This window comes from Chiloscyllium plagiosum, unplaced genomic scaffold (genome assembly GCF_037043375.1).
Source record: "Chiloscyllium plagiosum isolate Xiang-an unplaced genomic scaffold, Cpla_swu_hap1 HiC_scaffold_2, whole genome shotgun sequence".
Classification (NCBI taxonomy): domain Eukaryota; kingdom Metazoa; phylum Chordata; class Chondrichthyes; order Orectolobiformes; family Hemiscylliidae; genus Chiloscyllium; species Chiloscyllium plagiosum.
The window spans coordinates 122,222,851-122,237,502 of record NW_028270140.1 but is presented as its reverse complement, the minus strand read 5'-3'; the positions used below and the strand labels follow the sequence as shown (position 1 = coordinate 122,237,502).

The following is a 14,652-nucleotide window of genomic DNA, read 5'->3' as shown; positions in this document are numbered from 1 at the left end:
TCCCTTTTATTCCACAAACTAACTTTTCTCAGAAGTTTGTTGGATGGTATGCAGCAACCACTTTCCAGATATCCATGTACAGAATTTACCTTATCGACTTTCTCTGTTGCCTCTGCAAAAACTCTAGCAAATTAGTTAAAAATGATTTCCCTTTTAGAAATCCATGATGGCTCTTCCTTATGTAATTTCCAATTCTATCCTGAATAATTGCTTCCAGAAGCCAAATTGACTGGTCTATAATTGCTTGGCCTATCTTTACAAACTTTTTTTGAACAAGGGTGTGATGTTTGCAACTCTCCAGTGTTCTGACATGCCCCAAGTCTATGGAAGATTGACAGATTATGGCCAGTGCCCCTCCTATTTCAATTCACTTTCTTCATAATTTTTGAATGCATCTCATCTGGGGTCCCAGTGTCTTGTCAAGCCTAAGCAATAACAGTATAGACAACATCTCTTCATTATCATTGTTAAATCCTTCTAATGACAGAGTTTCTTTCTCTGACACTAGGGCCTGGGAAGCATCTTCCGTCTGGGTAAAGACATATTCAAAGTATCGTTTAATCCCTCTGCCAATCCCCTTGCCTCCAAACCCACCTTGGTCCCTATTAGGCTCGATGTCTCATTGGTCATTTCTTACTATTTTAATGCTTTTACGAAGACTTTGGAATTTCACTTTATGTTGGCTGCTGGTCATTTCTCATAACTCTGATTTACTTCTCTAATACTTTTTTTTATTCTCCACTAAATCTTCTGCATTGCTTTTGGTTCCCAACTGGTATTATCTCCCTGACATTTGTCATAATTCCTTCTTTACCTTAATATCTATCCGCATTGTCATCCAGGGTGCTCAAAACAGAGTCCTCAACTTAAATAAGGAGAGTTACAGATGTACAAAGAAAGAATTGTCTGAAGTAGGCTGGGGAATACGGCAGCTGGGATTGAACTACTGTCACACATAGCTTAACTACTCTCATCAGGAATATAGGAAAAGGAGTAGGCGATTTAGCCCTCAAACCTGTTCAACGAGATCATGGTTGATCTGTAGCCTAACTCTACATACCTGCCTTTGACCCCTATCCCTTAATACTTCTGTTTAATAAAAAGAATCTACCTCAGACTTAAAATCAACAACTGATCTAGCATCCACTGCTGTCTGTAGATGAAAGTTCCAAATCTTGAGGATTCTGACTGAAGAATTGCTTCCTAACATCTCTCCTAAATGGTCTGACCCTAATTCACAGAGTATGCCCCTAGTTCTAGAAGCCCCACCCAGTGGGAATAATTTATCTTTATCTACTCTATCTTTTCCTGTCAATATCTTGAAGACTTCAATCAGACCATTCCTTTAACCTTCTAAAGTTCAGAGAAAATAGGCCTAATTTGTATAATCTCTCCCCATAACTTAACCTCTGAAGTCCAACTATCATTCTTGTAAACCTACGTTGTACTCCCTCAAAGGCCAATATATCATTCCTAAGATGTGTCCAGATCTGCTCACAGTATTCCAAGTGAGCTCTAACCAGGGTTTTGTTTGGTTCAACTTGATTTCGGCATCCTGGTACTCTAGTCCTGTAGATGTAAATGTCAGCGTTCAATTAGTTTTCTTGGTTATTTTCTATCAGGAAATGTTTAACCATGAACCTGGAACAATTCAAAAGGTTGGATAAACTTAAAGTAGACCGTTATATGTTCACATTTGATCCAGAGCACTCAAGACATCTACGAGGTGTGATGTTGAAGTTACACTGGGATTGCACCAGTGCTGCCGATCCAGGTAAGATTTCCAGTGTCAGGACAGAAGGCTGCAGGAGTTGGTCTTTAACACTGGGAGGTACACTTATGTCAGCATTTCATTGATGATGTCAGAAGTATAAGCATAAGACGTCTGGTTGAAAATGGGTTACTGAACTTCTATTGGAAATTAGATTAGATTCCCTACAATGTAGAAACAGGCCCTTCAGCTGAACAAGTCCACACTCACCCTCCGAAGACTAACCCACCCCAGACCCATTTCCTGCTGACTAACACTCCTAACAGTATGGACAATTTAGCATGGCCAATCCACCTAAACTGCACATCTTTGGACTATGGGAGGAAACCGGAGAACCCGGAGGAAACCCACGCAGACACTGGGAGAATGTGCAAACTCCACATAGACGGTCACCCGAAACTGGAATCGAAGCTGGGACCCTGGTGCTGTGAGGCAGCAGTGCTAACCACTGAGCCACTGTGCCGCCCAATGACCAAGAAATTATTATATCATTTACATCAAACCTTTCATGACCTCAGGATGTCTCAAAACAGTTTGCAGGTAACAGAATCCTTTTGAAATTGTTCTGACACAGACAAATTTGAAAAGTGAAGAAGGAATAAAAAGAGAAAATGCAGGAAACACTCAACAGGTCAGACAGCATCTGTAGAGAGAAGAACATTAACAGGAGGAATTTAATAGTCCAGTAATGGATGCATCCCCTGGCTGGAGAGCTGGCAGCAATTCACACAGGGCCATTCCAGGTGCCCCGACCCAACCTCATGCCAATCAGGTCAGTTCAACTGTGTCTTCATGAAGAAAATTCTACTCTTGAAGATAGTCAACCAATGAAATGGAGGGAGCAGGAGCTCAGGCATAGTATTGTCCCTTGAGACCTGGAGGAAAAGGCAAGTAAGTTTGGAGGACTGGAGCCAATCAGGGAATACTAGTGATCTGGATAGGAGGCATCAGTTCAAAAAGCAGACGGAGGGCTTTAGGTCCCTCTATTGAGCAAACATTTCCCAAGTAGGGGGAAAGTAATCTGCCTTTGCCCCCAGCAAACTAGCAGCATCCCTGCCATTGGTAAATGGCAGGTTGTTCATGTGGCAACAAATAACCTCCACGCAGGAAGAATCTGCTCAGTGCTCACTGTCTGGAATTAATTGGCGGGAGGAATAAAGGATGTAGGACAGTTGGAATGGCAATGGGATCTTAATTCAGAATCTTTACAGCCAATTATATGTCGCTTCCCACCCCCACCTTTTTTGTGGGACTATGGGTGGGTCAGACGAGCAGATTACGGATTATTGGGAGGGGGATCCTGCTGAAAACTATTTCCACTGATGTTGCCGCCTACACTCCCGCACCACTCTTCCTGCAAATTCCATCCCCACTACTATTTACCACAGGCTGCTCCAGGATCTCTCGTGTCTATCACTTTTGGCCTCCCTAGTGCCACTGGTGAGCATAGGAACTGCCCATCTATGCTTGGCTGTCAGCTCTCAGTAAGTGGGCTCCCTAGGGTTTTGATTCCAAGGAAAGGCCCATTAGTGGTCCTTGTCACTGCCTGATGACCTGTAGCTAAGTCGGCCTTCCTGTTTTAAAAAAAACAGCGCAAATCTGATTCCTCAACAAGATTCCATCTATTCATTTGGTTTTCCTCTCTCTACAAATGCTGTTTGACCGGCTGAATATTTCGAGGATTGTCTGGCTTCAGTTCAGATGTCCAAAATCTGCAGCATTTTGCTTTTGCATGTTAATGGCCCAGTGTAGAATAAAGGAGGTACAGTTTCTGGCAGACCTGACATTCGTTATTGAGAAAATCTAGAGCCGACATTGATATTGCGGCCTGAGTATGAAACATTGTCCTCAACATGTCCTGCCTATAACGGATAAAACATCGTACAGGTTTTTGTAACTATTGAGCAAACCACTCAACCTTATAACCACTGAGGTGAAGGAGATGGGAGTTCACCTACTGATCTCTGCTACAATTCATTGCTACAATGAATAATCTATCAGGCTTCAGAACTGTAGGCAGGACCTGTCGTTATTTCTGTTCCCAGGCAAATACTGTCCTGATTTTCCTGAACTGCAGTAGATCTTCTGTTGGTATATCCAAGTTCTCAATTAGAAACTCCTCTATACTTCATTCATTGTGGTGGCAATACTTCCAAACTTTAAACTAGCTCAGTTTCTATATCTGGGGTACAATGGATGTACTGCCAAAATCAAGTAGACGAATAGGAGAAAATCCAAAGAAATATGTCAAAAGCACTCTGAAATTCCCATATAATTAATGTAAAAGACACAGCGACCAGAGAAACAGAACAGAACTTGTTGCCATGTGGGAATGGAGCAAGAAATTGATCTGTTCCATTTTTAATACCCAGTTTTTTCAATCTTCCCTCAAGTCTCAAAGTAAAACACTCCACTTTCAATATAACCATGCAGTTATATTGAATAAGCTCAACATTATATCCTTACAGGCAAAACAATAACATTTTATGAAAACAATGACTGAAAAATATATTGAATGTCTCCCAATCGTATATACTGCTGGATATGCAGAAGTTAGTTTTTAATGTTAATTATTACGCAATGCTGAAATGTAAATTGAAGCAGATGTTTTTCTTTTGACAGGGGATTCACCATCCTAAACATATCACAACAGAGTGCCTCATGAGCCTATGGCTGGAATATACAAAGGTGAAAGGAATAAACGAAGTCTGTTACCTTAACACTAGTATGGCTGGTTTGGGTCTCAGCTTCAGTGCAGTTGCTGTTTTCTTTCTTCTCTCGTCTGGAGGAGGTGCGTGTTGCCCGACTCTGGTATGCCAACACAGAGGGCAGCGATTCAGCAGCATCTGTTTTAATGAAGAAGCCATGGACTGTTGCTGTGCCTTGGGAGATGGTGGTGGTCTGATGTGGGGAGTTTGATTCATCCGAATCTCTGCAGTAAATCACTCCACTTTGAGAAACATGGATACTAGGAGCACAGCCCATCACTCTCCACTTAGCTCCGGTTGTTCACTGCACTCTCTCTCTCTCTCTCTCTCTCTCTCTGCCACCCTTGTTCCCAGCCAGTCAGTCAATCTCCCATACTCTCCTCCCCTCCTTATTGTATCTTTGTCACTGTTGCTGTTCTGTTTATCTGTCTGTTATCTTTCCTTTAATCTTTTATGCCTCTTGCCACTCTTCCCTCTAGAATCAATTATTCTCTATCTCCACCACTTGCTTTCCTGTCTCTTAGCATTTTTTTTCTCCTTGTTCCTCCTGAGCCCTCAACTAACAACCTTTGTCTACATTGCTAATATTCTGTGTAAGCCTAACGGCTTACCCATGCTCCTTTTATCAATCACTGAATGGGTTTCAAACAAGACTATGCAGCGATAACATCCAGAAAATTAAATGTGTTCTCACTGTTCAGAAACAGTGTACCTCTGAATCACTCAGATCTTCTGCTTTTCTCCTCAGCACAGATGAAAGTGCTAATAATCCACAAGAGGGAGAAAATGTTTCTTGAAAATGTCTATGATTTATGTGAATAATCATCTGCTCTCCTTACTTCACCACGATGCTCCCTGTCAGAAGCTGTGATTGTAATTCAATGTTTGTGACGTCAAAGTAGACGTTGACCTTTGACCTGGTCTCAGAGGCCATCCAAACTTCCCGTTAGCAACATTGAGGTGCTTTACCCCTCAGTTACCTGACAATACTGGGACAATCCCGGTAGAGACAGATTCTCCGTTCAATTTCTCCACGGCATGTTGTCACGGTCACGATTCCTGCTGTTCCTCAGATTCCACAGGCTAATTGGGCTTTCCCATAAAGCCAGCTGACAGAATAACAACAACCGGGTAGATTTTAAAGATTGTGCAGAATACCAATTCTTTTATTTATGTTAAAGGCTAGAATAGTACTCTATGGCAAAACCATTAAATGACACACTTTTCAATTTATCTAAATGTGCATAAAACTGAGAGCAGCCCACTTATTCAAGCTGTCATATTATAGTCAAAGATGCTGAATGAATAATTCACTGAACTGAAATTCTGTTTCAGAATTAGGTCAGTTTGAAAATGAATGATGCAAACGTTTTCCAAAATGCATACACACTGGTCATTTTGTTATCCAGACAAGGACTGTCACATAGCACCGGAAGAGGAGTGGCACTTCCAGTGCAAGGGTGCAGTATTTAAAGGGAAACTGTCTTATATTACTATGAATACTTAATAGTGCTGAGAATACCTTTTTAACTCAGTATCAGAACCTACTTTCTTCTTATCAAATGACAATGACTGTACTAGCTAGTCTCAGATTCTAAAGCATAACGTGATAATTTTCCTACTGATTTTAAAATGGCAAGTCAGGAAATAAAGCCAATTCTGCAAATGAAAAGGATGCCCACAGATAAATGTTTCAATGTATTTGCAGCTTCCCTCCATTTATTTTTGGGTGAACCACGTCTCTGACAGGAACTTGTGTGCTGTCAGAAAGATAACTTGCGGCAAAGAAACTGGAGCTAAGTGGCTCATTACTGTCTTTAATTTGATTCCTATTTCTGCCAGCAGATTGCTGTAAAACTCGCTAATTCACCTCTCCTAAAAGTATTTGGTAACAGGAACATATCGGATCACTGAAACTCATCGAAATAGTTTTGGACTCTGATTGATGCAGTCAGATCTGAACATTTTGCCTGTCTGGGGTGAGGGCTCACTGTTAAACTTAACCAGGGTTCCTTGAATTAATAAGAAGTGTGAGTATATTAATTACTACATGCAGGAAGAAATACTAATGCAACGCACAGATTAGAAATAAGAGATGAGCCTGAAAAGATAGGCCAGGAAATGGCCATTACCAACAAGAGCAAATTGAACCACTGCCTTTGACATTCAATGGTGTTATCGTCACTGAATTCCCCCACTATCAAGATACTGGGAATTACCATTGACCAGAAACTTAACCGGATTTGCCATATAAATAAAGTGGCTAGAAGAACAGGTCAAAGGCTAGGATTCTTGCAGAACGTAATTCACCACCTGATTCCCCAAAGTTTGCCCACCATCTACAAGGCACAATTCAGAAGTGTGATGGAATACTCTTCACTTGCCTAGATGAGTGCTGTTCCAACAGCGCTCAAGAAGCCTGACACTATAAGGGACAAAGCTGCCCATTTGATTGACAACACATCCACAAACATCCACTCCCTCCACCACAGGTGCTCGGTAGCAGCAGTGTGTGCCATCTCCAAGATGCACTGCAGAAAATCACCGACGATCCTGAGGCACTACTGAACCCACTTTGCAAACCCACAAGCACTTCCATCAAAAAGGGACAAGGCAACAAATACACAGGAATACCACCATCTGCAAGTTTCCCTTCATAAACACGATAAGATATAGGAGCAGATGTAGTCCATTCAGCCCAGCGAGTCTGCTCAGACTTTCAATGAGATCATGGCTAATCTGATAACCAACTTTACTATCATGTATTTTCCCCATATCCCTGAATTCCCTACTGATTAAAAGTCAATCGCAGCCTTGTATATACCTAATAACCAGCCCCATATTTCCGTGGTAAGGAATTCCACAGATTTGCAAGCCTCAAAAGAAATTCCTCCTCATCTCTGTCCTAAATGTGCAACCTTTTATTTCGAGATTATGCCTTTTGACCTTAGACTCTCCCAGGAGGTGAAACAACTTTTCACATCTACCCAGTCAAGGTCTCTCAGAATCTTGTCTGTTTCAATAAGGTCACCTTCATTTTTCCATATTCCAATAGGCCCAATCTATTCAACCTCTCCATATAAGACAGTCATTCCACACCCAGTATCAGTTTAGTGAAACCACTGTGTACTCCCTCCAGTGCCAGGTTCTTTCTTTAGATAAGCGGCCCAGAACTATTCACAGTATTCCAGCTGTGGTCTGACGAGTGTCTTGTAAAGTTTTAGCAAAGCCTCCCTATTTTTATATTCCATTTCTTTTGAAGAAAAAAGCCAACATTGCATTTGCCTTCCCTATTCCTCCTTCTGATTCATGGATGAGGACTCACAAATCCTTTCGTTCTGTAGCTTTCTTCAGTCTTTCTGCATTTAAATAATATTCATCTCCGCTATTCTTCCTGCCAGAGTGCATAACCTCACCTTTCTCCACATTATATTCCATCTGCCAAGATTTTGCCCACTTTCTAACCCTCTGCAGACTCTTTGCGTTATCCTCACCACTTGTCTTACCATCTGCAATCTTGGCTTTAATGTATTCACTTTCCTCATCCAACTCATTAATGTATGTTGTAAACAATTGTGGCCCCAGTACTGATCCATGTAGCACTCCACTAGTGATCGGTTGCGATCTTGAAAATGCCGATTTTCCCCCAATCTGCTATCTAATATCACTTAGCCAATCATCTATCCATACTACCTGCGTGAAACATCATAGGCTCTTATTTTAAGTAGCTTAGTGTGTTATCTTATCAAATGCTTCTGAAAATCTCTTCATGAAGCAAGGCCAACTCTACTGGATCAGACTATGCATTTTTAAATGCTCTGCTTTGACATCCTTCATTAAAAACTCTATCATTTTCCCAATAATACGCATTAAGCTAACTGTCTATAGTTACCTGTTTTTTTTTCTTTATTAATAATGGTGTTACATTGACAATTTTCCAATTCCCTGGGACTTCTCCAGAATTTAAGGAAGATTACTACCACTGCAACCACTTTCTCTGTAGTTACTTCTTTTAATATCCCATCAGGCTTAGTGGACTTATTATTAGTATCCCCACTAACGTCCATAGCACTTTTTCTCTGGTAATAGTTGTTTTATTTACTTCCTGTCCTTTGGCATCTTGAATATTTCATAATTTTAGAATCTTCTACTTTGAAGACTGATTCAAAGAATGTATGTAACTCCTCTGCCATTTCCTAGTTCTGCATTATCATTTCCCAGTCTCATTCTCTAAGAGGGCTTATGTCCAGTTTCTCTTTTCCTTTTTATATATTTAACAAAGCTGTCACTGTCCACCTTGGTATTACTTGCAAGTTTACCCTCACCATCCTGAAAATATATGGCTGTTCCTTCACTGTTGAGAGGTGAAAATCCTGGAATTTCCTCCTAAAAAGCATTATGAGTCTATCTACACCACATCTACACCACAGTGCTTCAAGAAGGCAGCTCACCACCACCTTCTCAAAGGCAGCTGGGAAGGGCAATAAATGCTGACCCAGCCAGTGACACCCATGTCTCACGAGTAAAATGAAAAAGCAGAGGGTGGTGGATATATGGAAGTCACGGCCTAAAGGCCCATAGAGATAGAAACCTCAAGACATTTAATAAATATTTAAATGAGCAATTGAAACTCCATATAAGACTACAGGCCAAGTGCAGGAAAATGGGACTACAGCAGACAGATACTTGATGAACAATGTGCAGAGATGTACCAAACAACCTTTTTCCATGTATAGAAACTCTAACTTTATGATTCATTTTTCACTCCTTTTTGCTTCTCCCAGTTCACATTGCCTTCTAGGTCTCATCTCTAATGTTTCATTCCAGCATTTTTCCCTTTCCCACATTTATTTGGCCAGCAATTGGGCTTTGCTCTTGAAAAGGTTCAATTGTGCATAAAATATATTAGTAGTCTTTGTAATTGCGATGAATATATTTTATTCTCTCCCATTAAAGACAATCACACAAAGGTACTGCACCACAAATCAAAATGCACTGACGAATACAGGAATACTCTTGCCCCCATATCTGTCACCCATCATTTGCACTGGATGGGTGGGCATGTCAAGGGCATTTTTTTGCACATGATTGGTGTATGGAAGGCAGTGGCCTTCTTAACAATGCAGAATGAAGATACTCTATCAATTTTTGCCTGGAAAGGATTTATGAATTTGAAAAAAGGTCTTATAGTATCACAACTACAGAACAACCTCGGTTATCTGAACATCAATTATCCGAATTTTGGATTATCCAAACAAGATCTCAAAGTCCAATAAATGCTTCCTTGTTTACTATCAGATCAGTTATCCAAACAAAATACACCCGACCCATCTCGTTCGTCTCAAGGTTGTTCTGTACATTATTATAGTGTTTGTAAAGTTTGATTATTTCCACCTGTAGACTCTTAGCTCAGTGTGCTCATTAAGGGATTAGCTGTCTTTAATGTGGTGTTATAAATATGTGGCACAGTTATAGTGCTCTTACCTTCAAGCAAGAAGTTCCAGGTCAAGTCCTATAAGGTGCATTGTAAACTGTTCAAACAGGTTGATGAAAAATAGCTATGAGTTTTTTTTTATTAAGGATTTTATTGTTTTGAATGGGTTTTTTTGGTAAGAGTTTATATTAAGTATATATTGTGAGGGCAATAATAGCTTCTGAGAACTTTATTTAACTCAATCTCAGGCAGGTTCCTGAGGTCTGCCCAATTTGGATACTGGATGAGTTGGCTTGGATGTGTAAAGAACAAAAGGTGGTGGGCTGGGGACATGAGTACTTATAGTTTGGTAGAAAATAGTATAGGCACTAAAAGCAGCCATGGAGAGTGGGTATAGAGGGGCAAATTTTGACATTGAGGGCATAAAGGGCAATGGGGGTAGATGCTACCCCAGGTGGTGTTGCAGGGATTGGAGAGGTACTGAGCCCCAAGGGGTTTGTCAACTCTGAGGGAGGATTTCCTGCCTCCATTGACCATTAAATATTGGTGGCCATTTTCACCTTGATGCATTACTTCTCCTCTGTAGCTCCCCACAATTTGGCCAAAGGGGAAACGTATGTGGGGAGAACCACAGTACTCAGTAAAAATTCAAATCTATATTTCAAAGGATTCTTCAATTGGTGCACAGAACTTCGGAAAGTCCTGAGTTGTGAAAGGGACTTAATAAATACAAATTATTTCCTTCCAATTAATTTTCTATTAAGTTATAAGTATGTCTACTTTCCATCTATATGTTCATGTGATTGAGTATCTGTGTTGGTTGTACAAAGCTAAAAAATTACAACTCTTCTGAATGCATTCTACTTTGCAAAGTGAATTGCTTTTCAATGCACGATTGCCATATTTCAAAGAATTTGTATTTTCACATTATTTGCTAGATATTTGACTTTTCTGGATGTTTCATTAGCACTCTATTGTTTCTGATTTTGCTTCCCTGGGACCAGAAATTACAGCAACTTTATGCAGCTGATTGTTATGACAGTCCTGAATGTAGCAATCAAATCTGTTTTAGCAGTGTACTAGTTGGAGGCTATTTGTAAAATGGGCGTTTTGTATGTCTGAAGGGCTCTAATCATTAACTTGTAAGTATTTCTGTAACCATAGTGTTTTCTTTTAAAACAGTGTTACACACAGATGTCCTTATTCCATTTGTCACCGATGGGATCAGCCATGGTCTCATTGAATGTTGAAAGGAACTTGATAGGCGGAATTAACTTGATAGGCTGAATGGCCTACGTCTGTTCCTTTGTCTTATGGGACTTATACGCTGAATAAATGCAGTTAAATCCTGAAAAGTATGAGGGTGGTGTATTTTGGGAGGACTAACAAGGCAGGGGAGTGCATGTTGAATTGTAGGACCCTAGGAAGTATAAGAGGATCACAGCATGACCATAGATTTTTGAAAGCAACAGGACAGATTGATACTTGACACTTGCCTTTATTAGTTAAGGCACTGAATATAAATGAAAGGAAGTTATGGAAGAGAGGTATATAATGCCAGTTAGGCCATAGCTGAAATACAATGTACAGTTTGGTCACTGTACTATAGGAAAGAAGATTGCACTGATGGGAGTGGGTACAGAGGAAATTCACCAAGATGTTGCCTGGGCTGGAGTGATTCACTTATGAGCAAGACTAGATATGCTGAGGTTGATTTTCTTAGAGTAGGGAAGGCTGAGGTGGAGCTTGGGAGGGGAGAGGGGGGTGGTGGGGGGAACCTGATTGAGGTTTACAATGTTCTGAGGTGTAAGGTCAGGGCAGATAGAAATTTTTCCCCTTTAGTAGAAGGGTCAATGACCAGGGGCTACAGTTTTAGGTCAGGAGCAGGAGGTTTAGAGAGGATTTGAGGAAAGTCTTTTTAACCCAGAGGGTGGAAGGTATCTGGAACCCACTGCCTGAAACAGTGATAGAGGCAGGAATCCTTAAGACATTTCAGAAGCATTTAGATGACCATATTAGCTTACAAGGCTGTGGGCCAAGTGCTAGAAAATGGGATTAGAATAGATGAGTGTTTGATGACTAGCAGGAACACAATGGGCCAAAGGGCTTCTTTTCATGAGATTCTATGTCTCTATCAACTTTCCATTTGCTTGGATGAAATTTGATCCCAACTCTATCTAGAAGCTTGCTGGCTACACCACAGTTGTAGGCCAGATCTCAGACAATGATGGGACAGAATACAGGAAGGAGATAGAAAGCTTGGTGGCGTTGTGTAAAGATAACAAATTCTCCCTCAACATCAGCAAAATGAAAGAGCTGGTTATCAACTTTTGGAAGCAAGGTGGAGGGAAGACCCCTATCTACCTCAATGGAGATGAAGTGGAGATGGTTAAGGGCATCATGTTCCTAAGAGTGACGATCATCAATAATCTGCCCGGTCCACCCGCACTGATGCAATGGTCAAGAAATCTTAACAATGTCTCTACTTCTTCAAAGGCTAAGGAACGTAAGTATGTCCATAAAGACTCATAGAAAGCATCCTATCCAGGTGCACCACAGTACAGTCTGGCAACTGCTCTGCCCAGGACTGTAAGAAACTACAGAGACTTGTGAACACAGTCCAGTTCATCAAACAAACTAGCCTTCCACCCATTGACTCTGTCTATACTTCCCACTGCCTTGGAAAGGCAGCCAACATAATCAAAAACCGCTCCTACCCCGGTTATAATCTCCTCCAACCTCTTCAACTTGGTAGAAGAGACGAAAACTTAAACACACATACCAACAGATTCAAGAACAGCTTCTTCTCCACTATTATTAGACTTCTGAATCGACCTCTCAAGTTTTAAATTTAATGTTGACCTCACTCTTAGTGCACTTCCCCTGCAGTTGTAATATTGTATTCCTTACTCTGTTCTATTACCCTAATGTACTTTGCATGGTATGATCTGCCTGTACTGTATGCAAAACAAATTTTTCTCTGTACATAGGTACAGTGACAATAATAAATCAAATCAAAAGATCAATTCAGTTTTATCAATCCACCAAATTAGTATTCTTAGAGATACCAGCCAATAGGGGAGTGACAGGGAAGGGAAACTCCTTTTAGGAGGTATGGTAAGACATTAATTAAAAATAATAATGGAGGTTGTTTTGCAGCACATTGCTAGATGTTAATTCAAAATGCTGTTCAATTTCCACTATTGTAGTTGTGGGTACAGTTGCCTATAAATAGGCAATTAGGATATTACCTGGTTGGAGATAAAGTACTGCTGACTCCAAAGATACAATTCCAGTAGAAATGTTGAAACTGATCACATATTGGGGAAATAAAGTGCAACCTTCAGCATGATCTACAATTCTGCTATACAAATTACTGTTTCAATTAAAGATGTGTCCAAAAAATGATGGTTCACATTAGTTGCTGAACTAGCAATCTGAAGACCCAGGGAAGGCTCTGGAGATGGAGAAATTTGAACTGAAAATCAATCTGGAATTATAAGTCTAATGATAACTATGAAATCACTATCAATTGTTGTAAAAATGAAAACATCTGGTTCACTAATGTCCTTTTGGGAAGGAAACAGCCATCTTTATCTGAGCTGGCTGACGTGTGACTGCAGACCTACAGCAATGTGGTTGACTCTTAACTGTCCTCTGAAATGGCCTAGCAAATCAATTAGATGTGTGAAACTGGTACAAAGTCTAAAGGAAAGTGTGTAAGTGGACAGGTAACCTGGCAACTACCTAGGCAACAGAAATGACAAAGGCAAATTCAATCATAGAGTCATAGAGATGTACAGCATAGAAACAGATCCTTCGGTCCAACCCGTCCATGCCGACCAGATATCCCAACCCAATCTAGTCCCACCGAATAGCACCCGGCCCTTATCCCTCCAAACGCTTCCTATTCATATACCCATCCAAATGCCTCTTAAATGTGGCAATTGTACCAGCCTCCACCGCTTCCTCTGGCACCTCATTCCATACCCGTACCACCCTCTGCGTGAAAAAGTTGCCTGTTAGGTCTCTTTTATATCTTTCCCCTCTCACCCTAAACCTATGCCCTCTAATTCTGGAATCCCCGACCCCAGGGAAAAGACTTTGTCTATTTACCCTATCCATGCCCCTCATAATTTTGTAAACCCCTATAAGGTCACCCCTCAGCCTCTGATGCTCCAGGGAAAACAGCTCCAGCCTGTTCAGTCTCTCCCTGTAGCTGAAATTCTCTAACCCTGGCAATATTCCAGTAAATCTTTTCTGAACCCTTTCAAGTTTCACTACATCTTTCCAATAGGAAGGAGACTAGAATTGCACACAATTGGGAGCAATTGTTCCATGGAAAGGGCACTATAGACATGTGGAGACTGTTTAAGGAACAGTTGTTGCGAGTGATGCACAAATGTGTTCCTCTGAGACAGGCAAGAAGAAGTAAGATAAAGGAACCTTGGATGACGAGAGCAGAAGAGTTTCTCGTCAAAAGAAAGAAGGCAGCTTACGTAAGGTGGAGGAAGGAAGGGTCTTGCTCAGCTCTAGAGGATTACAGGCAGGCGAGGAAGGAGCTCAAAAATGGTCTGAGGAGAGCCAGGAGGGAGCAAGAAAAAGGCTTGGCAGGAAGGATTAAGGAGAATCCAGAGGCACTTTACACGTATGTGAGGAATAAGAGAATGATCAAAGAAAGAGTAGGGCGATCAGGGACAGCATAAGGAACTTGTGTATAGAGTCTGAGCAGGTAAGGG

At 41.0% G+C, this 14,652-nt stretch overlaps 1 protein-coding gene and 1 long non-coding RNA gene across 5 annotated transcripts in view; one reads left to right on the top strand and one right to left on the bottom strand.

Moving 5' to 3' along the window:
- pde8b (phosphodiesterase 8B) overlaps nucleotides 1–14,652 on the bottom strand; it is a 302,418-nt gene that overhangs the window by 242,173 nt on the left and 45,593 nt on the right. For 2 of the 4 annotated variants that reach the window (XM_043707123.2, XM_043707132.2), the window contains exon 1: nucleotides 4,487–6,127. The exons of the other annotated variants lie outside the window; for them this stretch is intronic. In XM_043707123.2, the coding sequence (XP_043563058.1) occupies nucleotides 4,487–4,756 (270 nt within the window). In that variant the 5' untranslated portion in view covers nucleotides 4,757–6,127. Of the gene's footprint in view, nucleotides 1–4,486; nucleotides 6,128–14,652 lie in introns of those variants that run through there. 4 annotated transcript variants of the gene reach the window in all.
- Nucleotides 1,653–11,233, top strand: LOC148151983 (uncharacterized). Its single transcript, XR_015761355.1, has 3 exons — nucleotides 1,653–1,774; nucleotides 4,394–4,459; nucleotides 11,096–11,233. It is a non-coding gene; the product is annotated as an uncharacterized LOC148151983 (long non-coding RNA).